Source organism: Chenopodium album, chromosome 27 (assembly GCF_948465745.1).
Source record: "Chenopodium album chromosome 27, dcCheAlbu1.1, whole genome shotgun sequence".
Classification (NCBI taxonomy): domain Eukaryota; kingdom Viridiplantae; phylum Streptophyta; class Magnoliopsida; order Caryophyllales; family Amaranthaceae; genus Chenopodium; species Chenopodium album.
In genome coordinates, this window is record NC_137860.1 from 28,850,143 (window position 1) to 28,877,310 (window position 27,168).

Genomic DNA, 27,168 nt, shown 5'->3' on the forward strand with positions numbered 1-27,168 from the left:
ATAAAATAAAAATAATAAACAAAAGACACCATAAAGGCATAAACATGTATAATGTTTTCAAAAAAAAAAAAAAAAAAAAAAAGGTAAATGGTGACAAAATTTCCACGTGGATGAGCCCAAACACGCCTTTTTCTTCTAAAAGAGTGAAGCAAAAAACTCAACCAAAAACGGTAACAGAAAAAGAAGCTCTCCTTTATTGTTGACAAAATGGCGACGATGTTTTCCGGCGGATTAAGCTTAGCAGCGACGCTACCTCGTCGGAATCCGATAATATCTATGTCGGCGACACGTGTCTCCGGCAATACATCGGATTGGGTGGAAGCCACTTCCACTTTCTTTGACAAGGATTCCCGCCCAATTATGCTCTATGATGGTAATTTCTTATTATTTTTTGAAGATTTGTTAAATAATTTTCCAATTTTTTTTCTTGATATCAAAGTTTGGTGATTATATTCATGAAATTCTAATGAATTAGTTATTAATTATTAATTATTAATTTGTGGGTTTGAATTATGTGACGGAATTACTCTCTCCCTTAAGAATTAATTGTCAGAACACGAAGTATGAACTAGTAATGTGACAACTAAATCCGAATTACGGGAATAATTTATTTTAAGTGGAGGTTTCATAGTAATGTTGTTTAGCTCTTTTCATGGCTTTAAGTGCTATCGGATTGTGCTTTGATTCAATATGAGGGTTTGGTGGATTTTTAATTTTGTACAATTGATTGATTGGGATTTTTTTCGAATTTCGTGCATGAAAAGAATGGAGGACATTGAATTTTCATTACTTTGTGAAAATTTCACTTCTTAGATTCATATATCTTTTGTACTAAAATCCTGTAGCAGCCATTGATGAGAACAATGAAGATTATTTTGTAAAACTTAGTATTTGTTTCTGCAAAAATCTTCATAGCTATAGTAAGACCATTATTGTATGGTAAAATAGAGGTGTTTTTCGTGATTGACTAGCAGAATATTGGGTAAGGTTTCTAAAAACCGGGTGACATTTTCCGTCTCATGCTATATTGCTATAATTTGCCTAGCTAGTTTTTGTTTGAATTGGCCTTGGTGTTGTACGTTGGAATATCGGAATTTATGTATGTATGGGATAGTAGTTATATCTCTTAACTGTATTACAGAGGCCTTGCCGCCTTGGTCCATTTGGAAAAGCTGCACTTTGAGTTGATTGTGATTGTATTTGCATCCCTTTGTGATTGTTTGCAGACATTACTGTATTAGGTAGGCTTGTTTATGGTAGAGATTTTAATTGTCTTCACTTTATTTGGAGAGTGTTATGTAAGAGCACAATCTGAACTATCGTGTCATGTATCAGGTGTTTGCAACCTGTGTAATGGTGGTGTGAAGTTTGTTCGTGACAATGATCGCAATAGGTTGGTTGCTTCCCTTTCTCCTCGAAGATCTTTACCTAGAAGAAATCTATGATTTTATTACATGCATATCTGTAAGAAATGAAAAAGAATGTTTGCCTTGTGCTGATAGGCTGTACTCTATTAGTACAATATTCTATTTACATGCATGTCTGTAAAAAAAGAAAATAATTTATCTTGGGCATGATTGCAGGAATATTAGATACGAAGCTTTACAAAGTGAATCAGGAAAGATGTTGTTAAAGAGATCAGGAAGAGATCCTGATGATATATCCAGTGTTGTCCTGGTTGAAAAAGAGAGGTATGCTATATATAACTTAGAAGCTAAGCGCATAAGTACATTAGTTTGGATTGAAGGACAAGTTTTTTTTGAGATCATTTGAGTTTATTGGCCTACTATTCTAGAGTAGAATGTGGAACAAGAATTCGCTGCTCTGCCTATTCATAAACCTGTTTAAGAAGTTGAGAACTGAGAGGAAACCAATCTGTATCGAGTCATGTAGGAAATGTATGTGAGTAATGTGGCACAATCAATGAGAATTAGGGACATTTCTTTTTTCTTAGTATCCACTGATATGTATTATACTGAATTCACCAAATTTCTTGAATTTTTCAGTGTTCTGCATATCATTCACTCTTTGCATCACCATGCACTGAGGATAATGTGATTGTTGCTAGCTTGCTGCAAATGATAATCTTTACTAACATTAACTGTATTTTTGTCTCGGAATTGATAAATTCTTTAAAATCAATCGTGTATTTTCTGCAGATCTTACATCAAGTCTGAAGCTGTATTGAAGATCATGGAATACATCAATTTACCATTCCCACAGTTGGCATTATTCCTGAATCTTGTACCTCTGTGAGTAACCTTTTCTTTTTTGTTGCTGTTTAAGAAATTAAATAATCCATACTTCTCATTTGCAGCTTGACGAGTCTCTAATATGACCTTTTAACTTCTATTTTTTGGTAACTTCCACAGGTTCATTCGTGATTTTGCATATGACAATGTAGCAAACAACCGGTACAACATTTTTGGTAAGTCAGAGTCATGCGAGATATATGCAGATCAGTGAATGTCATCATGTGATTTCTGTAAATAGTATATGCTTTAGTATTACAAAGTCATCTTGAACATAAATGTAGATTGGTAATGTTATGGAAAGTTGATGAAGCACACTGCTCAGCTTTCGACTGAAATTGAACCTTTGTACTTGATAAAGGAGATATAGAAGTCATTATATACATACATAGATGTCTTTACAACTTTCTTAACACACTAATTAGCTTAATATTTAGAGGAACAGAAGTACAGAACACAATTTTGTTCATCTTGCTAACAACCAATGAAAAACTACAAAAGCACAAATAACAAATGCAAAATACTACTTAAGCTGTTGAAACCAATGCATGAACATAATACAATGATATGGAAAAGGAGAACAAAGAAACCACATTGGTGCATAAGATGCACGCAAACTCAGCAGTAAGGTTTGTTGGTGATCCACATCGAGTATTTTTCTGTGTAGAGCACTGATACAATTACTGATGATGAGATTTCTTTGCCCATGGATGTTGTCGAAAACATAATTAGTCTTTTAAACTAAAGCTAACTCTGATTTTTCTCTGTCAATCGATTTAAAAAGCTCTGTAAATCCACACACATACCTGCAGAAGACAAAGATTAAGACGTAAACTACTCTTTTAAGGTCACTAATCTACATGTCCCTACAAAAGGAAAGAGGGGGGGGGGGGGGGGTTGAGATCTTGTTGCATAAAACATACAGAATAATCAAGGCGATGAGAGCGAGTATGAGGAAGAAATACTGGTAACACTTGTGCCTGGATTTCTGTTTGTAGCCAGGAGGAAGGTATTTGCTGTTAACATAACCGAATTGAGGTCGCATTAGAAGAACAAAACCCAGCAAAAACCCCGAAATGAAACCTCCTATATGTGCTGAACTGTCCACCCCTGGGATCAATCCTACAGCTAAGTTCAAGGCTATCACCACCATAAGTGATGAAATTGCTGAACACTGCAACAAAAATCATAATTTCAATCTCAGAAATATTCCTTTTCTATTTCATGCATATTATGAACCTAGAAATTACTTTTGTATGGCTTTGGTCAGGATCTAATCATATCATAAATGCAAAAAAAATGGAACCTAAGTCATCAACTATGTAGCAGCAATGAAGTCTGAAACATAAATATTAGACGGAGGGAGTAGAAAACAAAAGAAATGACAAAGTGACCTTGTTGGCGTAAATAGTCCAATTAGTGATGAGCTCCGAAAGCATGGCACCAAGAAGTCCAAAAAGCGCGCCTGAGGCACCAACTGAAACCACCCCGATTTTTTGTTGGCGGAGGGCATGCAGGCAAGACATCAAACTTCCTCCTAATCCAGATAGCACAAACAGTGGTCCTACTCTCCCTGCAATTTTACAGAAGTATACATACATGTTCATTGTTACTGTATAAGATACTAAGATAAGGAATACGGAGTTTTTCCCCTGTTTCATTTGGCTTCAATCTACCTTTAAATCCAGAGTACTTAAGTTACATGTATCTCGTACATTGTTATGAGGCTTTCCTTGCAAAATTACTAGCAAATTAAACTCGTTTTCATTATTGTCGCATTTTATTGTTTACCAAACCAGTTGTAGGAGATTATATCAGTGAGAATTAGCTTGGCATGCTCATGATTCCAAGTGAGCTAGAGTAAACACAATCATAATGTAAATCACTTACAAAATCCAAATTCTTCTTCGACACGAATGCCCATGAAAAGAAGGCTGATCATATTGGCTATCAAATGTACAGCTCCAGCATGAAGCCATAAGCAGGAAAATAATCTCCACCATTCACCATTTTGTAATATTAGCTCTAACCGAAGCCCTCCCATTTTTTGCAGCCTGAATCAAGTTTATCAAATTCTAAGTTATTATGAAGGTTGAAAATTTAAATCATAGATTTATTAATTATCGTTCTTAATAATTATTTTGTTAAAAATAGATTGATAATCATTCAAAACACCCATCAATTCTTTCCAAATGGGATGCAATTAATTTATCGAACCCTTATGACAAAACAAATAACAATAAAAAAAAAAAAAAAAAAAAAACTTAGATTCCAACATTTAATTTATATCTTTTCTATAATGTATTAAAATCAAAATAATAATGGCAAAATTCATCAAATGCATGGTATCATATGTAATGAATAGGAAAAAGAAGAGACTTACGTAGAGGTAGTAGGACCAAGGAGGGGGTTTCGGTTAAGAGGCTCAAAGGAGAACCTGCCCAATTTTTTTTGAAAAATGCATTGGTGATCAGGGTCATCAACAAGGGTATCAGGGCAATTGTTCTCGTACATTGTTAACGCGAATAAAGCTACATCGATTATGAAGATGAGGGGAACTAGCCATGAAAGATATGGCTCCCTAGGCGGCGGGTGGATGGGTGGCGGTGGTGGCGTGTAGTGGTAGAATGTACTGCCTATGCCGGTCTCAACGTCCCTCTTCCCCATTGTTGGTAGGAGGAGGGAGGAGAGAAGGAGATTAACGATGGAGGATAATTAGGAGGAGAGAGGAATTGATTATTGGAAGGATGTAACACAAGTTTAGATTTTTTGTGCATGTACAAGATTATTGAGAGAAATTTGTGTGTTTTACACCTAAATGTTACAAGTTAATGGATTATGTTATCAATTAAGTTTTTAAAAAATTACAAATGTAACCTTTACCAAAAGAGGAAAAGCAACCTTTTCGTCGTTTTGATTTATTTAATTATTTAGCTTCCTCAATGTTGTAAATGCAATCTTATTATTTTTAAGGTAAGAAAAAGACTCTATTGACCAAATAAATTGGCACTTCTCACATGTCAATCCAATTCAGCTTAATTGTAATCTTGTATTAATACTAATCAATTTTTTTACTTACATATATTACTTTTTGTAAGGTTAATAGAACAATTTAAGGGTTTTTTTTACACTACTTTAATCCTTATCTCTGAGATATAAAACTATATACGGAGTATAAGAGTCTTTCACAAGAATTTGCCCTTTATTAAATCATTATTCCGTAGAACTTTAACTACAACTATACATAACAAGACATTTGCAACGACACACTAATCCTTTCGTCGTTACAAATTGCTTGCTTTTAATACTTTTTTTTTTTCTTTGCACTAATAATGACAATTATTAATGGCAATTCGCTAAACTTGGTACATTATTAGACAAGTCTCCTTTTTGAATCTGAACATTGAAGCAATCAGCCAATGTTTGTACACCAGGCTTAGAAGATGTAATATTAGCTCCTTCAATTTGAACTGAGCATCCAAAAGTTTGGCTACAATGTAATACAATTGCATTTTCTGATTGCGATGTCCCTGAAACTCTTCTAAATGCAACATCACTTATTTTCACTGCACTTGTCTGCAAAATGTTATACTTCGTATTATCGATTCTTATTGCATATGTTTAAATTAGTTAATCTTACTTGTTACCAAAAGCCAAAAGATGAATGAGTGTTAATAAGATCAATAAGCGCGGGGTTGAAGATGTACTACGTTTTGTTTACCTGATTTTTGCAGTGTTGTTGTCCAGGACAATAGAATTGGTCAATAATGATGGGGTTACCAGCATTTTCAAACAAAATGTCTTCGTAGATGATGTTTCGAGCAAATCCTAACCCTCCCTGTAAACAAAAGAAACGTTAATCCAAGATTTTATTGAAAAGAACAAACACACATTGTTAGTTTGAAATCTATAGTCAAAATTAACAATACTCCTTCGGAATCTTAAAAGTTTGTCAATGTAATCTGTGCATAATGATTACCTGCCACGTTTTAATTCGGGCGCCATTTTGTGTATCTTTGAAGGTACAATTCCACACATGTACATTTTGTATAGTATCATTGCCTCCCCCTTTGCCTAAGCTTCCAATACTGGTATCTCACCAGAATTTAGGTATCAATTCAAGTCATTCCATTAGTTAATATTTACTAAAATCATTATCAAACAAAATTGTCTAACTTTTGAAAATCGAAAATAAAATGTATTGATATTCTTAGAAATTATTTTTATTTAGAATTATAGAAATGTCACCTGATACCATGCCCTGGTCCGCAATGAACTTTGGTTATGTTTATATCATGTGATTCATTTGTTATAGCAACACAATCATCACCTAATTATGATATTGTTAAATACAAGTGAGAAAATTATACAATAGAAAGATAAATAATTTGCCAAATTTGGTAAAATTAGTTCACTCAACATGCTTCATATATCAAATAAACATTATAGGATTTGTGAAATTTAAAAGTAAAAAAGATTATTAATATTCCATATGTTGTAAAAATACGTAATTGTTTAGAGTCACCAATGACATTATAATAATATAATACGAAGTACGTTGTTACAATTGCATTTGGATTATGCAATTGTAGCAACAAGTACACACTGACTTCGTTTATAAGATATTTTTATTATATAAGTGAAACAAATTTCTAAGATATTTACTACGGGCCTGTTCATATTTACTTAATTTCAGTTCAGTTCAGTTCAGCTCCAATCAGTTCAGTTCAGTTCAGTTCAGTTCAGTTCCAATCAGTTCAGTTCAGCTCTTAATTTCCCTCACATAAAATATTCATTTCAGCTTAATTCAGTTCAGTTCAGTTCAGTTCCAATCAGTTCAGTTCAGTTCAATTCAGCTCCAATCAGTTCAGTTCAGCTCAGTTCAGTAAATATGAACAGACCCTATGTCTATCCCACCTACAATACTTCAAATGTCCTTAATTTTTTACGGGACTTACCTGTAGCAATGTAACATTTGTTGATTGCAACAAAACTTGAAAATTTAATGTCAATACCGTCTGTATTGACACTATCAGCAGGAGCTTGTATTGCGAGACGTGAAATAAGAACATAGTTACAACTTCTAATGGAGATATGAATTCCTGAGCTATTCACAAATTTTAAGCCTCGCAGGGTTAGGTTGTGGCAATTCATGAACGTCACCGTCTGTCCAATTAATCGTAAATTATATTTAGTATTAGGGCTCCAAAAAAAAAGTTTAATAATATTCTCTTCATCCATTAGAACATAATTGAGACTATGTGAGCTTACCATAACTTATTGAAAACTAATTAGCCCAGATTGATTTTGGCACATCTCTAGAACATTAAAAAAAAAAAAAAAAAGTAGCATTATAATGAATGTGCAAAAATTAATTTTTAATGTGCCAAAATCATTTCCCTAACTTGTTGAATTGTGTTTATCTTTCTCACTTTTTTTTTTCTTTTTCATTAATTTAAAGGGTAACTTTGTCTTTTTCTTCCCATTTTTCAATCCTTCACCTTTATACCACATGCCCAACTCATTCCTAGGTATATACTCCATAATTTAATTAGATTAAGCCCATTAAGGAAGGTGTTTTATCCATATCCTTACCCCTCCCTCTCTAATCCACATTCCTTAAATAAACACTATATTTCTTCGACCCTATCCTCGTTTTTAGTTCCTCCTTATCCTATAAACAAATTAAAAACCTTATAGTCGAGAGAGTTATGAAGCTTACCGCTGGTCTTCGAGGACAAACATTTCCCTGTCCAATATTGCAAAATATAAATAAATGAATAAACTATAGGAAAAAAATGTATGTAACTCGTATTAATTAAGATATATGAAGTACATAGTATATGTTAGATTTCGGGAAAACTCCTTGGGTTGGAGTGTGTACCATTGAATAATATATATAGTGTTACAATACTAGTCCTAATCATGTTAGGAAACCTAGTACGATAATAATACAAACTATATCACAAATATATACAAATATATCCTACTCTGCGACAAATATTATAATAATCCTATAATATCTATCACACCCCCGCAGTCGTAGCGGGAGGAGGGCGTACGCTAAGACTGGATCTAAAATCCAAAAATAAATCTCGTGTTAGGCCTTTAGTGAAAATGTCTGCAAACTGATATCTTGAAGGGACATGCAAAACCCGAACTTCACCCAAAGCAACCTTTTCTCGAACAAAATGAATATCCATCTCCACATGTTTGGTGCGTTGGTGTTGTACTGGGTTGCCAGAAAGGTAGATTGCACTGACATTATCACAATAAACAATAGTAGCCTGCCGTAGAGGACAATGTAACTCAAGTAAAAGATTACGAAGCCAACATGCCTCTGAGACAACATTTGCGACGCCTCGATATTCTGCTTCTGAACTCGACTTTGACAAAGTATGTTGACGCTTAGATGACCAAGATACGAGGTTGTCCCCAAGAAAACAACAAAAGCCCGATGTGGAACGTCGGGTATCGGGACAACCTCCCCAGTCAGCGTCAGTGTAAGTAATAAGTCGATGAGAAGCAGTCGGATATAAATGTAAGCCGTGATCAATGGTACCCTGAACATAACGCAGAATGCGTTTCAATGCCTCATAGTGAGGTTCCCGGGGATCATGCATAAAAAGACACACCTGTTATACCGCATATGCAATATCTGGTCTAGTAAAAGTGAGATACTGAAGAGCACCTGCTAAACTGCGATACAAAGTAGGATCCCGAAAAGGTGGCCCTGCATCTGCACTAAGTTTGGACTTAGTGTCAACTGGAGTGGCTGCAGGTTTACAAGAGCCCATACCTGCACGCTCTAAAATCTCCTGTGCATACTTCTCCCGTGAAAGTAGCAAATAAGAAGGTTTTCGGGTTACTGCAATACCCAAAAAATAACTCAGAGGACCCAAGTCAGTCATAGGGAACTCAGTTTGTAACTGAGATATAATCCCTGCACGCAACCAGTCAGATGAGGTAGCTAATATAATATCATCAACATAAAGAAGCAAATATGCCATATCATCACCCTGTCGGAAAGTGAAGAGAGAAGTGTCACTCTTAGAAATGACAAAGCCCAATTGAATGAGAAAATTTGCAAAGCGTTGGTACCAAGCTCTGGGAGCTTGCTTTAAACCATAGAGAGCCTTGCGGAGACGACAAACATGATTGGGCGCTTTCTGATCAAGAAAACCCGGAGGTTGATGCATATAAACAGTTTCTTGCAAGTCACCATGTAAAAAGGCATTTTTGACATCTAGTTCATGAATCGACCACTTTTTAGCCAAAGCTAAGCTGAGAACAGTACGAATAGTGGCCGGTTTAACTACCGGACTGAAAGTCTCATCACAATCCACACCAATTTCCTGCGACCTGCCATCACATACAAGACGAGATTTGTGCCTTTCAAGGTCACCATTAGACTTGTATTTATGCTTAAATAGCCACATACAATTAACAACATTCACCCCCGTAGGCCTAGGCACTAATTCCCATGTCCCTGTTTTAATTAAAGCACTATATTCATCATTCATCGTCGCATTCCAATTATGGTCATTTAAAGCTTGTTTATAGGACTTTGGAAGTGGTGATTTATGAAGATGGGGTCCCGAAGGTTGAACGGTGAGGTTACAATATTTCGGGTTTGGCTTAAAAATTCCCCGTTGACTACGGGTTACTCGGGGAGAGGGTGGTGGTGGCCGAGTGGGTTGTATGGGTGGTATTCCACGCAAAGGAGGCGGGGAGTAAGCAAGTGATGGGGTAGCTGGGCTGCTGGCCGTAGGAGTGGTGGGCAGCGGTGTGGGCAGAGAGGTCCGCAGGCCTGCCGCGGAGTGGGCTGGGCTGCCGCAGCCTAGCTGCGGTGTAGTCTGGACCGTGGAGCTGCTTTGTGTAGTTTGGGGTGGGCTGCTTGGACTTGGGTTGTTCGCAGTTGGGCTGCCAGGAGGGGTTCGTAGGTTTGGGCCACGGTGAGGAGCTGTGGTTTGTGAGCCACAACTTTGGGTTGGAGAGGGATATGGGCCTGCTTGTTGTGGGCTATGTAAAAAGGGATGCAACAGATCAGGAGATGGAGAATCATCCACCAAAAAATCGTAGTCAGTGTTTTGAATTTGTGCTAAATTCCGAAAAGGAAAAACAGTTTCATCAAAATTGACATGACGCGAGATGATGATTTTATTGGTGGTGAGATCAAGGCACCTATGCCCTCTATGATCGATAGGATAGCCCAAGAAAACACATGGTGTTGATCTAGGAGCTAATTTATGTGGAGCTGTGGCAGACAAATTAGGAAAACAAAGACACCCAAAGACACGGATATGATCATACGAAGGAGTTTTCCCAAACAAGGCAAGAGCAGGAGTACTGTTTTTAAGAGCTTTGGTTGGCAAAATATTTTGAAGATAAGTGGCCGTTTCAAGAGCATAAAACCAATACGATGGGGGGAGAGACGCATGAAAGAGAATTGTACGCTTAATATTATTAAGTGTACGAATCATACGTTCCGCTTTGCCATTTTGGGAAGATGTGTGTGGACAAGAGAAACGGAAAAGCATTCCATGGTCAATACATTTTTGCTTAAATGGGTCATTATCAAATTCCCTACCATGATCACATTGAAAACATTTAATTTGACGTTCAAACTGGGTTTCAACATATTTTCGGAAATTGATAAAGGATTGAAAAGCTTGAGATTTGTATTTTAAAGGAATTGTCCACACAAAGTGAGTATGATCATCTAATAAAACTAGATAATATTTGTGACCTTGAGTACTACGAATGGGAGATGTCCATAAATCGGCATGTATAATATCAAAAGCACAAACTGTAGTATTATTAGAATTATCAAAGGGGAGTCGAGTATGTTTTCCTAATTGACATGAATTGCAAAACTTGGAGTCATGCTCCTTATTACAATAAATATGATTTTTAGACTTAAGAAAGCTAAAAACTTGAGCTCCAGGGTGTCCTAGACGACTATGCCAAGTAGATGGTGAAACAGCATTGAGGGAAGTAGCAAGACAGGCTGACGGAGTGGTTCTGACTAGATATAGGTCCCTCGAACTATCACATCTCGTTATTATGTTCCCCGTACGAAGATCCTTCACAGAAAAACCAAAAGGATCAAACTCAATAGACACAGAATTATCAGAAGTAAATTTACGGACTGAAATAAGGTTCTTTATGAGTTGAGGTGCTAGAAGGACATCACGAAGGACAAGAGGTGTTTTAGTATGGGGAAGGGTGCCATGACCATAACCTGTTACTGGAATACGATGACCATTACCAACTAAAATATGATTTTTAGTGCTTAAATTAAACAAGGGCAAGAGATTACCAGCGTTATTCGTCATGTGAGATGTTGCACCTGAATCCACGTACCACTGATTGTCGGGATTTGGAAGAGTCATCGTGGAGAAGGAGGATGCCAATTCCGTTGGTGTCATGGGCTGCCCGTATTGGGCTGAGTACGCCTGTTGGGGTCTCGACTGGCCGAGAATCGACTGCTGATGCTGGACTGGAAAAGGAGCAGGAGGTCTAGCCCAAGAAGCTTGCTGGGCCTACTGCTGAAAACTGGCCCAGAGCTGTTGCTGACCTGGGGTGGACTGATTGTGGGGAGTGGTTTGGGCCTGGGCCGTTTGTGGCCGTTGGCTCTGCCCTTGGCCACGCCCCCTGCCTTTCCCTTTGGGTTTGCCTCCCCTTCCCTTGCTGCCACGCCCACTGCCACCACCACCCCTGCCCTGCTGCTGCGGTGGTTGCTGCTGTTGGGCGGCTGCCGCGGAGGTGGTGGTGGTGTTGTTGTGTTGCGCTACAAAGGCTTGCCCGAAATTTTCTTTAGCGGATTTTCTTGACTCCTCTAACAAAATTCTTGATCTTGCTTCATCAAATCCGGGAAGAGGGCGAATTTGAGTGATGGATTGAGCCACTCCGATCCATCATAGTCCGAGTCAATTAAACCTGCACAAAGACGAAGAACCAAAGTTCTCTCGGATACGGGTTGACCAACATTAGCAAGTTGGTCTTTGAGTTCCTTCAATTTCTGACAATAAGAAGACACGTCTGGAAAATTCTCAACAAAAAGATTGTTAAATTGATTTTCAAGGTATATAGCACGAATTTCACCATTATCTTGAAAAATATTAGCGAGTCTATCCCAAGTTTCTTGTGCCGTAGCATTCTTGTACAACACCGTGCTTCGTAAGTCTGCAGAAATTGTATTATAAATCCACTTTTTCACAATTGAGTCAAGGCGGTTCCACTGCGCCGAGGTGAGGTCCGTAGGACGAGGTGATTTTGGATCTATATGGTCGATAACATTGCATGAATGACAATGAATCTCAAAGAGTTCAACCCAACTACCATAATTCCCTTTGTCACAATCAAGAATTTCCGAGACCTCATTCTTGATATTACTAATAGAATTAGCAGGGTGGTAGTCGTTTGATGGTGGAGGAGGAGGAGGTGTGGGTTGTGGGTCATCATCCTTGGCCATTGCTAATTATGCCGAAACAATATGTTACTGGAAACCAAAATAAGGCTAAAAAACAAAAGGAACTTGATGTTGCAGCAAAAAGGTAGCAATTTAGGTGATGAAATATACCACGAAGGATTAGAGTGTGCGGAAGAAACAAAGAAAGGATCGGATTTTTTTGGAAAAAATTAATTTTGTGGAACCCTAAAAAATCTAGGCTGTGATACCATGTTAGATTTCGGGAAAACTCCTTGGGTTGGAGTGTGTACCATTGAATAATATATATAGTGTTACAATACTAGTCCTAATCATGTTAGGAAACCTAGTACGATAAGAATACAAACTATATCACAAATATATACAAATATATCCTACTCTGCGACAAATATTATAATAATCCTATAATATCTATCAGTATATATATCGTAATACTAGTATTCAAAAAAAAATACGGAGTAATAAAAATACTAACTATGTAGGTGATAAACTCACATGGCAAGTGCTCCACCAAACTTGTCCTCTACCATCAATACTTCCTTTTCCATTAACATACAGTCCATCGACCTTTGAAATTTCCAACAAACTATCTGGTGTTGGTGTTGGATAATCAGATAGTGATTTTGGTCCAATGATATTTCCCAAAATCTACATCATTTTTTCTTCAAAATTGTTAGGAATTTTGGATACAATTTCACATAATTTGCATGTAAGAAATTTACGTGCTAAATCTTGTTTTACCAAATGATCAATAGCCTTGAAATATAACACGATGATAATTATACTAGGTTTTTTTTTTGTGGACCTTGTGAGACATGTTTTTTTTTAAATTTGAATAACTCAAGTAAATACTCAACAAAATGAAATAGGAAAACTTAATTCACTTAGTATTAGTTTAGTATTCTCAAATTAGGATTGTTATTAAAAAATATATATATAGGAAATACTTCTTTAGCCCCCCAAATCAAAAATAGTAGTTTTTTTATTATTAATTTTGCTAATTAATAGCAATACTAATAAAATATATTAATAATCTCTATCGTGTTTGTAATTTAAATGTGCCTAAAGTACGTAGAGATATTGAAATTACTTTGAAATTCTCAATTTAAATCTCTTTTTGTATAAATTTGATATTTATTTAAATCTCATTTTGTATCAACTTGAGATTTATTTGAATTTTCATTTAGGTGACATTGTTAGTTCATGATGATGAATAAATTTCACTTTTTCATAAAAATCAAATACCAAGCTAAGTAATGTTTTTTCAAAAACCATCAAATACGTAGTAATTTAAATGCAACACTCGTTTTTGGTGTATAGAGATGTTTTCATTACCACAATATTGATATTAGAAGAGTTGCATGGACCTTGAAGCTTCAATGGTTTTACTAAAAAGGTTTTTCCTTCCGGAACAAGAAGGGTGTTCTTCGGAGAATTTGCTACGCAAACTGCTTCCCATGCTTTTGTCAACGCCTGTTAAATTTCGTGTTTATTTCAATAATATTTTCCAAGAAGCACAAAATGATTTCTTCAATAGATTTTCGAAGAAAATTTACCTGAGAATCATCTATATTTCCATCTCCTATAGCTCCAAAATCCAACAAATTGAATGATTGTTCAGATTGAGCATGTACTTCGAAATCATTCCACAATGTCATCAAGATAAGTGAAATCAGCATAAGGAAGTATGTATCCTATTACAAACAAATACGAATATACATACATCAAACAATTTGATTAGATAAAACTTTTAATTATATATTATTATAAGAAAAATTACCCTAAAAATCTTGAATTTAATAAATCAAATTGATTACTACATATTTGAACAAGAGCAACTTTAGCTTACCATCTGATCTTGATCTCTTTTGAACCAACTATACTATTAATATGAAGTTTTAGAGCCTATTAGTATTTATACACAAAATTGTTGCTAATATTTCTATAAATCTAAATTGTAAAGGAAACAATTATAATTGAATGATTTTGTGTAAATAATTTATTATTCATAATTGGAGCACCATTGTATGTAGCTATCTAGCCATATACTCTGAATAATTTGAAATCACAAGTAACAACTAAGCACATGCATGAATTTATACACATATACAGGTGATTCTTATAGTTTATTCTTCTTAGATCATCAAATGAATCAGACATATATGGATATAGTTGATACTCCTGAAGTAAGAAATCTACAAATAAAGCAATTAACTTCAACTTATTACTTATACCCAATATGATAATATTCTCACCCTAGCTAATAATATCTTCATGATACCTTGAGTACTAGTATAACACTAGGTTAAATCCCGTGCAATGCACGGTTGTTAAATATTTTTGACAATTTTATTATAAATTTTTTAATATAATGACTTGAGTATTAAAAAACATAGAGTATATTAAAAATAAAAGCATGCAAGAGAAAATATTTAAAAAACATGTAATAGTTATAAACTTATAATGGATAGTTTAATCTTTTAGGAAAAGATTTATATTTTATATAAAACAAATTATGTCATAATTTAGATATAATTTTTATTTTCCTTAAGTAACAATAATTTTTTAGAAGGTACTTTTGGCGGGAAATTTTTTAATATTACATTGACAAGTGTGTCTTTAGATTCGCTTTTAGTAGTATGTAATTGATTGATTGATATCTAGATGAGGATTAGAATGGATAGTAAATTAGTACTCCATCTCCATCAATCCTTAAATAATAGACCGCATATTTCTATTTTGATTTATCCCCAAATAATTGTCCGCTTTCTACTCTCAGCTTTAACCTTAAGTAACGTTATCATGTACTCCCATAAGAACTTCTTTAGCAATGCACCCAAACGTTTCACTAATTTAATGAAAATATATACTTCGTACATGGGGTTAAAAGGTTGTTAGGAATATAATTAAGTGGGTCATGTGTTTTAAATAAAGGTATTATTACAATTTTCACCATAAAAACCTTCCTTTTTATGGTGTGTTGCAACTATTGTGATAATTCTTATTTTAGGAAAGTGTTGCAACTATACAGAAACGGAGGAAGTATAAAGACTTACTAATCCAAATATATATTATTTGGCAATATATATTATTTATATATTGGTAAAATGTAGTTAAGTAAGCATATGAATAGCGTAAAAGTCAAACTGCTGTGATTATTATAAAACGGAGGGAGTACCAGACCTAAAAATAAATTTTGGTTTCCGTGAGAGAAGTGTTTAAAAAAAGACGGAGGGAGTAGTACGTACCTCTTGCCGAAACTAAACCTACTTGCATTGGCACTTGCAAAATTGATAATCAATTCGTTCAAGTTGATGAGTTTAGAAGCAGAAGATAGAGAAGAAACCTTTTGCATCAACCTTGTGATTTCTTCCTTTCGTATGTTAGCAAAAAGTTGCAAGTTTTTGGAGCTTGAAAAATGAGCCGAAAGTATCTTTTTCATTTCTCTAACATACTCGATCATTATATGGACCGAACGCTACACATAGGGGTGTTCATAAATCGGTCCGGACCGAAAAAATGGACCGGACCACCCCGGACCGGATTAATCGGTTCGGTCTTCGGGTCTTGAAATTCATTTTTCCGGTCTTCGGTCCGATTCGGTCCAAAACCCTATAAAAACCGGTTTTGGACCGGACCGGTTTTTTTATTAAAAATGTGTGTGAAACCTTAAATAATGGTTAAAATTATCCTTAATAAGCTTAGAAAACTTTATATTTATAAATTTTTTTGCACTAAACATACAAAAAAAGACGTAAAAATGACGTTACATACAATATAATTTTTCAAATACTTTTTTTGTTTTTTCCTTCACTTTTTTAAAAATTTAGTATTCTTTTTAAAAAAATTCTTAAATCGGTCCAAAGCGGTCCGGTCCGGGTTTTAGACCGATTCTTTCGGTCCGGTCCGGGTTCGGTACTAACTTAAACGGTCCGGTATTCGGTTCTTAAAATTCTAATTTTCGGTCTTCGGTCCAATCCGGTCCGGTCTTGGACCGATGAACATCCCTAGCTACATCTAATAAGTTGTACGAAACCCTTTTTCTACCGGTTGTTACTAGTCTATCACACGTATTTTTGTCATTTGTTTGCATTGCCTCTTTGGCCAATTTCGCTGATTGAATCACAATCATCGATTGCTTCATCAATTTCGAAGCTTCAAATAAAAATTGGTCCGTAGGTCTTTCCTAATGTATAAAATTCGGCGAAATTTGTTTTTGAGAGACCAAATTGGTGAAAGTTTCCAATGATCAGAAACCCTTTTGGACTAGGGGGAGGATTATAAATTTTAGTTTTTCGATTTTTTGAAAGAAGAAGAATGAGAAAGATGACGGTTAAACCTAACACTAGTAAGAAATCTAAGACTACCATATTCTAGAATTTTCTTTTAACTACAAGAATTTGCCCTTTATTAAATCATTACTCCGTAGAATTTTAACTACAACTATATATAGCAAGACATTTGCAACGACACACTAATCCTTTCGTCGTTACAAATTGCTTGCTTTTGATACCTTTTTTGCACTAATTTAATAATGACAATTATTAATGGCAATTCTCTAAACTTGGTACATTATTAGACAAGTCTCCATTTTGAATTTGAACATTGAAGCAATCAGCCAATGTTTGTACACCAGGCTTAGAAGATGTAATATTAGCTCCTTCAATTTGAACTGAGCATCCAAAAGTTTGGCTACAATGTAATACAATTGCATTTTTTGATTGCGATGTCCCTGAAACTCTTCTAAATGCAACATCACTTATTTTAACTGCACTTGTCTGCAAAATGTAATACTTCGTATTATTAATTCTTATTGCATTTGTTTAAATTAGTTAAGCTTACTTGTTACCAAAAGCCAAAAGATGAATGAGTGTTAATAAGGTCAATAAACGCGGGGTTGAAGATGTACTGTGTTTTGTTTACCTGATTTTTACAGTGATGCTCAGGACAATAAAATTGGTCAATAATGATGGGGTTACCAGCATTTTCAAACAAAATGTCTTCGTAGATGATGTTTCGAGAAAATCCTAACCCTCCCTGCAAACAAAAGAAACGTTAATCCAAGGTTTTATTGAAAAGAACAAACACACATTATTGTTAGTTTGAAATCTATAGTCAAAATTAACAATACTCCTTCCGAATTTAAAAAGTATGTCAATGTAATCTGTGCATAATAATTACCTACCACGTTTTAATTCGGGCGCCATTTTGTGTATCTTTGAAAGTACAATTCCACACATGTACATTTTGTATAGTATCATTGCCTCCCTCTTTGCCTAAGCTTCCAATACTGGTATCTCAACAGAATTTAGGTATCAATTCAAGTCATTCCATTAATTAATACAGTATTTACTAAAATCATTATCAAACAAAATTGTCTAACTTTGAAAAACAAAAATAAAATGCATTGATATTCTTAGAAATTACTTTTAGAATTATAAAAATGTCACCTGATGCCATGCCCTGGTCCGCAATGAACTTTGGTTATGTTTATATCATGTGATTCATTTGTTATAGCAACACAATCATCACCTAATTAGAAATTTGTTAAATACGAGTGAGAAAATTATACAATAGAAAGATAAATAATTTGCCACACTTGGTAAAATTAGTTCACTTAATTTAACATGCTTCATATATCAAATAAACATTACGAGTATGATTTAAGTCACCAGTGACATATTAATAACATAATACGAAGTACATCGTATTTACTCGTGGGCATGCTCAACTTTGGGTTATGCAATTGTAGCAACAAGTATACACTTCGTTTGTAAGTTAAGATATCCTTATTATGTAAGTGAAACAAACTTTTGAGATATTTACTATGTCTATCCCACCTACAATACTTAAAATGTCCTTACTTTTTTATCGGACTTACCTGTAGCAATGTAACATTTGTTGATTGCAACAAAACTTGAAAAAGTAATGTCAATACCGTCTGTATTGACACTATCAGCAGGAGCTTGTATTGTGAGACGTGAAATAAGAACATAGTTACAACTTGTAATGGAGATATGATTTCCAGAGCTATTCACAAATGTTAAACCTCGAAGGGTTAGGTTGTTGCAATTTTTGAATGCCGCCGTCTGTCCAATTAATTGTAAGTTATATTTAGTATAAGAATTGAGATAAAATAAATAAATAAAAATAATTATACAATCCTATTCTCTTCACCCATTATAAAATAATTGAGCTTATGTAAGTGAGCTTACCATAACTTAGTGAAAACCGATTTTGGCCCTCTATGTTTTAAGAGCATAAAAAAAATATATGTTCTCATAATGGATGTGCCAAAATTAATTTTGGTGTCAAAATCATTTCGCTAACTTATTGAATCATGTTTAACCCTATACCTTTATGCTTTATACCACACGTCCAACTCATTCCTAGTTATTTACTCCATAATTTAATTGGATGAAGGAAGTGTTTTATCCATATCCTTACCCCTCCCTCTCTAATCCGCTTTCCTTAAATAAACACTATATTTCTTCAACCCTATCCTTGTTTTTAGTTCCTCTTTAACCTATAAACAAATTAAAAACCCTTATAGTCGAGAGAGTTATTAAGCTTACCGCTGGTCTTCGAGGACAAACATTTCCCTGTCCAATATTGCAAAAAATAAATAAATGAATAAATTATAGGAAAATGTATGTTACTCGTATTAACTAGGATATATGTACATAGTATATATCGTGATACTAATATTTGAAAAAGATACGGAGTAATAAAAAAACTATGTAGGTGATGAACTCACTTTGCAAGTGCTCCACCAAACTTGTCCTCTACCATCAATAATTCCATCTCCATTAACATACAGTCCATCAACCTTTGAAATTTCCAACGAACAAACTATCTGGTGTTGGTGTTGGATAATCAGATAGTGATTTTGGTCCAATGATTTTTGACAAAATCTACATCAATTTTTCTTCAAAATTGTTAGGAATTTAGGATACAATTTCACATAATTTGCATGTAACAAATTTACGTGCTAAATCTTGTTTTACCAAATGATCAATAGCCTTGAAATATAACAGGATGATAATTATACTAGGTCTTTTTTGTGGACCTTGTGAGACAAGCAAGTATGTTTTTTTTTTAAATTTGAATAACTCAAGTAAATACTCAACAAAATGAAAGAGGAAAACTTAATTCACTTAGTAGTAATTAATTTAGTACTAGATGAAGCCTGTGCGATGTACGGTTTGTTTAATTTTTTATTTATTTTTATTTATTTTTTATTTTTTATTTTTATTTTTTGTATTTATGAGCTAAAATTTGTTATATATTTAGATACAATTCCTAATATTAAAAGATAATATTTAATATTTAATTAATATAAACTTAAATATCTCATTCGTCAATTTTGGTTACGTGGCATTTGAATTATTTAATTCTAAAAGAAATTTTAGTATTCTCAAATTAGGATTGCTATTAAAATATATGTATATAGGAAATAATTCTTTAGCCCCCCAAATCAAAAATAGTAGTTTTTTTTTTATTATTATTAATTTTGCTAATTATGGTAAAAAATTCTCTCTCAATGCTTAACCCTGCGCAACCCCCCCCAGCCAACACCAAACTCGCCGGAGGTCACTGACCAGGTGGCCAGATCAAATAAAAAACCAAAGAGGAAAATTACACATGAGATTTTTGGTAAGAATGATGGAGACGTGCAACCCTCCATGGAAATTGATCCTGCCATTTCTAATACTGAGCAACCAAATTCTGGAAACACAAGAATTCAGGGCAATTCAATGTTTGGGGCGCCATCTGGTGCGCCACCTAGTGTGCAACCCTTTAAATCTTTCCGAGATTTAATTAGGGATACTCAGATGCAGTCCATGGCTGAAAAGACTGTCCATATCGTTGATGATGATGATGATGTGTCTGATGATGATTTACCACCAGATGACTTTGAAGACAGTGAGCGCTGCCCTGTCATCTTATTAACCAAAGAGGAGAAAAAAGCAATCCGGAGACCATGGAGAAGCACCTTAATTATAAGGATGTTTGATGGTAGTCTTGGATACATGGGATTAATGAAAAGGTTGAAGAAAAAATGGCAACTGAAAGGGGAAATGTCCCTTACTGATATAGGCTGTAAGTATTTTATTGCACGATTTAATAATCAGGACGATTATAATTTTGTGCTAACTCAGGGTCCCTGGTTGATTGATGATAAATATCTCACCATATGGAAGTGGACACCCAATTTCATTCCAGAGGAAGCATCAATTAGTGTTCCGACTGCCTGGGTTAGGATACCAAATCTATCAGTTGAGTATTTTGATAAGGAATTTCCGCGTAAAATTGGTGCTAAGATTGGCAAAGTTATTCGTGTTGATAAGTCCACGGCCTATGCAGAACGAGGTCAGTTTACTAGATTAAGTGTCGAGATTGATTTATCTAAACCATTACTGTCGAAATTTTGGCTGAAAGGAAAAGTGTGGAGAGTTCAATATGAAGGTATCAAATTAATCTGCTACAAGTGTGGTATGTTAGGACATGTCGAGGATCAATGTGCTTCAAATCATTCGAATGATATGATTGTTGATCAAGTGAATAATGCAGTCAATAATCATAAGGGGCCTTTTAATGGTAATTACCAAGAAAAGCAGCCAAGACCAGAAGAGGAAGCTGATTTTGGTTCTTGGATGCTGGTAAAAAAACCAGTGAGAAAGCGTACTATCCGGCAAGAAAAGGCACCACCGGGAACTGGCCGTGAAGGAAACCAAACTCAAAAATTTGCTGGAAAGGCAGGGGCGCCAATTCAAAATCCAAACCAAAATATTTCACTAGGATCAGGGTCGAGATTTGAGGCACTCAATAAGGAAAAAGATTTATTTGAGGAGTAGGATAAGGATATTTCCCTAAATGATATACTTTCAAAAGATATGGCAAATATTCCAAATCAATCCTCAACCGAAGATTTAGTTAACAAACCAACTGTTAACTTGGGGGAGGAGTCACAAAAGATTGCTGAGAATATTAATTTTCATATAGGTCAGAAAGATTTGGGTAAGAGTCAACATACCAAAAATAAAAAGAGTATTACTAACTCCCTACAAAAATTAGGAAGCCAAAAAAGTTGCCCTCTAAAGCCTATTGAAAATATATCAGTCACAGATTCTCCTAGGTTGGACCAAACATGTTTGTATCAAGGTAAAGAAAATAATATTTTCTCAGCAATAAATAACAAAGAAGCCGTACCACAAGAATCCCTTTACAAAGCTAACTCACAAGCAAATACAGAGGATATAGTTGATTTGTGTGATAATGGCGCTTTACCCTCAGGAGGCTATGTTGCTCCGGATCCCTCCAGAGAAAACAATTTTTGTAGGACAACCGATGGAGATGCCTTATGTGATCATAGCAGACCCCCTGACCTATGTTATGGAGGTTCGAATGGAGACATGGGTGGAACTGATACCAGAGCCGCCAGAACTGGTGGTATATCTACAGATTCCAGTGGAAATTAATCGATTAATTCGATTAATTGAAAGTGCTTATTTGAGTATTCCTAATTCCTCGATTAATATGATGAATGAAAATATTGCAAATTTGGCTGCAAATCAACTGCCTATTTCCTGTATGATTTGGAATGTACAGGGGGCAGGGAGTCGTGATTTTTTGTTAGCTCTAAAAGAAATTATTAGAGTTAATAAACCGAATGTTTTAGCGCTTGTGGAAACTCACATGGGGGGTGCACAAGCAGATAGAATAGCTGCTGCAATTGGTTACAATGGTCACACTAGAGTTGATGCTCAAGGCTTTAGTGGGGGCATATGGATTTATTGGAAAAGGGAAGTTGTCACGGTTGAACCTATCTATAAACACAATCAATTTATCACTATGGAGATCAAACGAATCGAAGGTATACCATGGTATTTTACTGCAGTTTACGCTAACCCGGACCCTACTAAACGTCAGGATTTGTGGAAAGAATTAAAGGATTTTGCAAGCTCAAACAATCACCCTTGGATGTTAGCAGGGGACTTCAATGACACAAGGTTTCAATGGGAACGAAGTTCTAGTTGCGCTGAAACTTCCCGAAGGTCAGCACGTTTCAATGAGTGGGTTGAAGATGTAGGTTTGCTGGAGATTGAATTCAGTGGAGCATCTCACACTTGGTCTAGAGGAAACTCGGTGCAAACTTGGCAGAGTGCAAGACTTGACCGCGCTTTATGTAATGGAGAATGGAGCCTAAGGTTCCCTAATGCTTCGATGAGGAATTTGCCAGCCATTCAATCGGATCATTGCCCGATTTTAATTGCTCCTAATGGATTTGCTCCTATATCTGAGGTAAACAAACCCTTTCGTTTTCAAGCTGCTTGGATGACTCATGAAAATTTTAAAGATTTTGTGGAGTCAAAGTGGGATAAAAATGCCCCTCTTATTCCTCACTTGCACTATATTGCGGATGAGCTTCAAAACTGGAACAAAACTGTTTTTCATAATATTTTTTAAAAAAAACGTAACCTGCTTGCTAGAATAGCTGGTGTTCAACGAGCTTTAGCTTTGCAAAAAGCAAGAGATCTTATTAAGTTGGAGTCGAAGTTAAGGGCAGAGCTTGATGAAGTCCTTATGCAAGAAGAATTATTGTGGTATCAAAAATCAAGGGTGGATTGGATTAGGGATGGAGATCGTAATACTAATTATTTTCACCTAAGTACTATAGCTCGTAGGTGGCGCAACAAAATTTCAGCTATCAAGGATGGGATAGATGGGGAATGGCTGACTGAGAAACAGGATGTTCAGAATCATATTGTCTCTTATTTTCAGAAACTCTTTGACTGTGAGGATGATGCACCCTTAGGAGATGATATACCTCGTGATATTTTCCCGGAATTCACAACTAGAGATTGGAACAATCTCACAAGGCCTTTCTTAAAGTGTGAAATTGATAAGGTTGTACAAGAGATGGGTGCGTTAAAAGCTCCGGGACCGGATTGCTTTCAAGCTCTTTTCTTTCAAAAAAATTGGGAGATGGTTTCGAAGAATGTCTATGATCTAGTATTCAATGTGTTACAAGGGAAGGGGCTCCCTCCTTATTTAAATGACACTTTCTTAGTCTTGATCCCCAAAACTGACAAACCGGAGCTAGAAACTCAATTTAGACCGATAAGCTTGTGCAATGTGGTCTACAAAATTATCACAAAGGCAATTGTTAATCGTATTAAGCCTATGATGCCACACCTTACATCTTGCACACAAACTAGTTTTGTGCCTGGAAGACAAATAACTGATAATATAGTTATTGTACAAGAAGTGGTACATACTATGAGAAATAAGAAAGGTGCTACGGGCTTTATGGCTATTAAGATAGACTTTGAGAAGGCATATGACCGCCTTAGGTGGGATTTTATACGAGATACCTTAATGGAAATTCGATTCCCTATCCTGCTTGTTGATGTTATTATGGAATGTATTCCAACCTCGTCGATGAAAGTCTTATGGAATGGAGAACCGACCCAAATGTTTAAACCCAAGCGTGGCATTCGTTAGGGGGATCCTCTATCACCATACATATTTGTGTTATGTATGGAGAGATTGAACCAAATTACTGAAGAATCAGTGAGCTTAAATAGGTGGAAACCTATAAGAGCAAGTAGAGAGGGGCCAAGAATAACTAATCTAGCCTTTGCAGACGACATTATTCTGTTTGGAGAGGCGAATGTTGACCAAGCAGCATGGATCAAGTCTTGCCTGGATCGCTTCTGTGGGGCTTCTGGTCAGCGTATTAGTTATCCTAAATCCAGAGTTTATTTTTCTGGCAATACGGTTGAAGCAAAACGAAAAGAGGTGACTGATTTCTTACACATAGAGGAAACTGATGACTTGGGAACCTACTTGGGAATGCCAACACTCACTAGCCGTGTGACTCGTGACACCTTTGGCTACCTATGTGAAAAAATAGACCGTCGTTTGTCGGGTTGGAAGTCAAAGTATCTATCTTTGGCGGGACGAATAACCCTTGCTAAGTCCACAATTACCACCATGGCATCGTATGCTATGCAGACTGCTCGTATTCCTAGATCAATATGTGATGATATTGACAAACGTACAAGGAGGTTTATTTGGGGTGGAGATGAGGAAAAACGCAAAATTCATCTAATTTCCTGGGAGAATCTGCAGAAACCAAAGGAGTTGGGAGGTTTGGGTATCCGGACTTCAAGGCAAGCTAACTCCGCATTTTTAACAAAGCTTGGGTGGAGGTTACTCACTGAGCCAAACGCTCTATGGTCAAGAGTTGTACGCAACAAATATTGCAAGGGCCGATGTGATTTGGACATGTTTGAAGCTAAATCCAACATGTCAAACGTGTGGAAGGGTATTACTGAAAATGCAGTTGTGCTTGGACAAGGAGCGAGAATGGCTGTAAGTGATGGCTTGTCTACTCTATTCTGGGATCACAGATGGGCATGTGACAAGACACTAAGGGAGCTCTGCACATCCAACATTCCCCTGGATATCGAAGGTGTAACTGTGGCTGAGATGTGGGATGAGGAAGTTGGGTGGATGTGGTCTATTTTTGCAGACCTGCTACCCCAAAACACTCTGAGAGAAATTGAAGCTGACACCTTGATTAAGAACCCAGACAGGGGTGATCTGCTATACTGGAATAATGGTTCAAAAGGTCGGTTTTCCATCAAATCTGCCCTCCAAATTATAAGGCAGGACAACGAAGAGCAGGATGATGGCTCGTGGGATCTGGTTTGGAGGCTGCGTGTGCAACAACGTATAAAAGTATTTTTGTGGCTTGTTATGCATGATAGAATTATGTGCAATGCAAATCGATTCAAAAGGTCACTAACTGATGATCCATGTTGCAAAACGTGCACCAATATAGAGGAAAACACTTTGCATATTCTCAGGGATTGTAAAGCTGCTCGAGAGATATGGAGACAAGTAGGGGGGCCTGCTAATTCTTCCAATTTTCGTGCTGGCAATCTTCAACAATGGATAATACGCAATATAAAGGTACAAAAGCATAATGACATGTCCCCTGAAATCTGGCCTACTTATTTTGCTATAGTTTTGTGGTGGGCTTGGAGATGGAGAAATGCTGTGGTGTATGGGAAATCTAATGAAATACCTGTCGATGTAAAGAAGTTTTTGCTTGAACGGTTTGAAGAGGTACGGAGAGTTTTGGGTGATGATGTAGTGAGTACATCTGAGGCACCAGTAGCTCGAAGAGAAGCTTTTATTAAGTGGTCAGCACCCCCTATAGGATGGTACACCCTAAATTCAGATGGTGCAGCTCGAGGGACACCTGGTCCAGCAGGGGGAGGGGGATTAATTCGTGATCATACAGGGAAGTTCTCCTATGCTTATTCCCTTAAGCTTGGTAATTGTGTTGCTTTCAAGGCTGAAGTTTTGGCAGCAGAATATGGATTGGAATTGGCAAAAAAGATGAGAATTAGAAAGCTAATTGTACAAATTGATAATCAAGCTTTGGTGCAAATTCTTAAAAGCTCGAATGATTACAATGGTGAGTGTGTGCATGACATAGCCCATTGCAAGAAGCTGCTGGCAGAAGTAGATTGGGAAGTTCAAGTGGAGCACATTTATTGTGAAGCAAATAGAGCCGCAGATTGGCTTGCCAATCAAGGAGTAACACAGAACAACAAGTTTGAGTTGATTCAAGTCCCACCTTTAGAATTAGGTCGTCTTTTACATAATGATGTGGTTGGAGGGGCTATGCCCCGTTTCATTCCACCGTAGTGTTTTGTTTGTTTTTTGTTTTGTTTTTTCCTTTTCTGGGGCCTAGCCTCTCACTTTGCACCAAAAAAAAAAAAAAAAAATAATTTTGCTAATTAATAGCAATAATAATAAAATATATTAATGATCTCTATCGTCTTTGTAATTTAAATGTGCCTAAAGTACGTAGAGATATTGAAACTACTTTGAAATTCTCAATTTAAATCTCTTTTTGTATAAATTTGATATTTATTTAAATCTCATTTTGTATCAACTTGAGATTTATTTGAATTTTCATCTAGGTGACATTGTTAGTTCATGATGATGAACAAATTTCACTTTTTCATAAAAATCAAATACCAAGATAAGTAATGTTTTTTCAAAAACTATCAAATACGTAGTAATTTAAATGCAACACTCGTTTTGGGTGTATAGAGAAGTTTTCATTACCACAAAATTGATATTAGAAGAGTTGCATGGACCTTGAAGCTTCAATGGTTTTACTAAAAAGGTTTTTCCTTCCGGAACAAGAAGGGTGTTCTTCGGAGAATTTGCTACGCAAACTGCTTCCCATGCTTTTGTCAACGCCTGTGAAATTTCATGTTTATCTCAATAATATTTTCCAAGAAGCACAAAATGATTTTTTCAATAGATTTTCGAAGAAAATTTACCTGAGAATCATCTATATTTCCATCTCCTATAGCTCCAAAATCCAACAAATTGAATGATTGTTCGGATTGAGCATGTACTTCGAATTCA

General features: G+C 35.8%; 4 protein-coding genes across 4 annotated transcripts; 1 reads left to right on the plus strand and 3 right to left on the minus strand.

Annotated features, from left to right (window-relative positions):
* The first annotated feature begins 180 nt into the window (after positions 1 to 180).
* On the plus strand, positions 181 to 2,637 carry LOC145621263 (DCC family protein At1g52590, chloroplastic-like). Its single transcript, XM_081676003.1, has 5 exons — positions 181 to 373; positions 1,336 to 1,393; positions 1,584 to 1,691; positions 2,160 to 2,252; positions 2,373 to 2,637. Exons 1-5 carry the CDS (start codon positions 208 to 210, stop codon positions 2,464 to 2,466), a joined length of 519 nt encoding a protein of 172 aa, XP_081532129.1. The 5' UTR covers positions 181 to 207; the 3' UTR covers positions 2,467 to 2,637.
* A 351-nt stretch (positions 2,638 to 2,988) lies between these two features.
* LOC145619953 (RHOMBOID-like protein 5) lies at positions 2,989 to 4,919 on the minus strand. Its single transcript, XM_081674629.1, has 5 exons — positions 4,636 to 4,919; positions 4,143 to 4,306; positions 3,647 to 3,825; positions 3,176 to 3,426; positions 2,989 to 3,058 (listed from the first exon to the last, which is right to left on the minus strand). The coding sequence occupies exons 1-5, from the start codon at positions 4,917 to 4,919 to the stop codon at positions 2,989 to 2,991; spliced, it is 948 nt and encodes a 315-aa protein (XP_081530755.1).
* Positions 4,920 to 5,594: 675 nt separating this feature from the next.
* Positions 5,595 to 11,647, minus strand: LOC145619954 (uncharacterized). The gene is made up of 10 exons (XM_081674630.1): positions 11,152 to 11,647; positions 9,920 to 11,061; positions 9,271 to 9,421; positions 9,130 to 9,222; positions 7,946 to 8,001; positions 7,211 to 7,418; positions 6,501 to 6,582; positions 6,232 to 6,340; positions 5,974 to 6,090; positions 5,595 to 5,828 (listed from the first exon to the last, which is right to left on the minus strand). The coding sequence occupies exons 1-10, from the start codon at positions 11,645 to 11,647 to the stop codon at positions 5,595 to 5,597; spliced, it is 2,688 nt and encodes an 895-aa protein (XP_081530756.1).
* Positions 11,648 to 17,249: 5,602 nt separating this feature from the next.
* On the minus strand, positions 17,250 to 19,515 carry LOC145619956 (polygalacturonase ADPG2-like). Its single transcript, XM_081674631.1, has 6 exons — positions 19,463 to 19,515; positions 19,281 to 19,307; positions 18,587 to 18,708; positions 17,950 to 18,002; positions 17,629 to 17,742; positions 17,250 to 17,483 (listed from the first exon to the last, which is right to left on the minus strand). The coding sequence occupies exons 1-6, from the start codon at positions 19,513 to 19,515 to the stop codon at positions 17,250 to 17,252; spliced, it is 603 nt and encodes a 200-aa protein (XP_081530757.1).
* Between the last annotated feature and the right edge of the window lie 7,653 nt (positions 19,516 to 27,168).

Bases quoted from the DNA above. Each gene is read 5' to 3' on its own strand.
- LOC145621263 (XM_081676003.1), top strand. From the start codon at position 208: ATGGCGACGATGTTTTCCGGCGGATTAAGCTTAGCAGCGACGCTACCT. The intron at 374-1,335 runs GTAATTTCTTAT...GTCATGTATCAG, and splicing joins CCCAATTATGCTCTATGATG to GTGTTTGCAACCTGTGTAAT. The intron at 1,394-1,583 runs GTTGGTTGCTTC...GCATGATTGCAG, and splicing joins CGTGACAATGATCGCAATAG to GAATATTAGATACGAAGCTT.
- LOC145619953 (XM_081674629.1), bottom strand. From the start codon at position 4,919: ATGGGGAAGAGGGACGTTGAGACCGGCATAGGCAGTACATTCTACCAC. The intron at 4,307-4,635 runs GTAAGTCTCTTC...AACTTGATTCAG, and splicing joins CTTGGTCCTACTACCTCTAC to GCTGCAAAAAATGGGAGGGC. The intron at 3,059-3,175 runs GTATGTTTTATG...TGTCTTCTGCAG, and splicing joins CTCATCGCCTTGATTATTCT to GTATGTGTGTGGATTTACAG.
- LOC145619954 (XM_081674630.1), bottom strand. From the start codon at position 11,647: ATGACTCTTCCAAATCCCGACAATCAGTGGTACGTGGATTCAGGTGCA. The intron at 9,223-9,270 runs GTGATGATATGG...ATATTATATTAG, and splicing joins TCTCTTCACTTTCCGACAGG to CTACCTCATCTGACTGGTTG. The intron at 8,002-9,129 runs GTATTGCAGTAA...AATATTGGACAG, and splicing joins TCCTCTGAGTTATTTTTTGG to GGAAATGTTTGTCCTCGAAG.
- LOC145619956 (XM_081674631.1), bottom strand. From the start codon at position 19,515: ATGGAGATGGAATTATTGATGGTAGAGGACAAGTTTGGTGGAGCACTT. The intron at 18,709-19,280 runs GTAAGCTTAATA...CTCCATTACAAG, and splicing joins TTTGTCCTCGAAGACCAGCG to TTGTAACTATGTTCTTATTT. The intron at 17,484-17,628 runs GTAAACAAAACA...TACATTTTGCAG, and splicing joins AGCATCACTGTAAAAATCAG to ACAAGTGCAGTTAAAATAAG.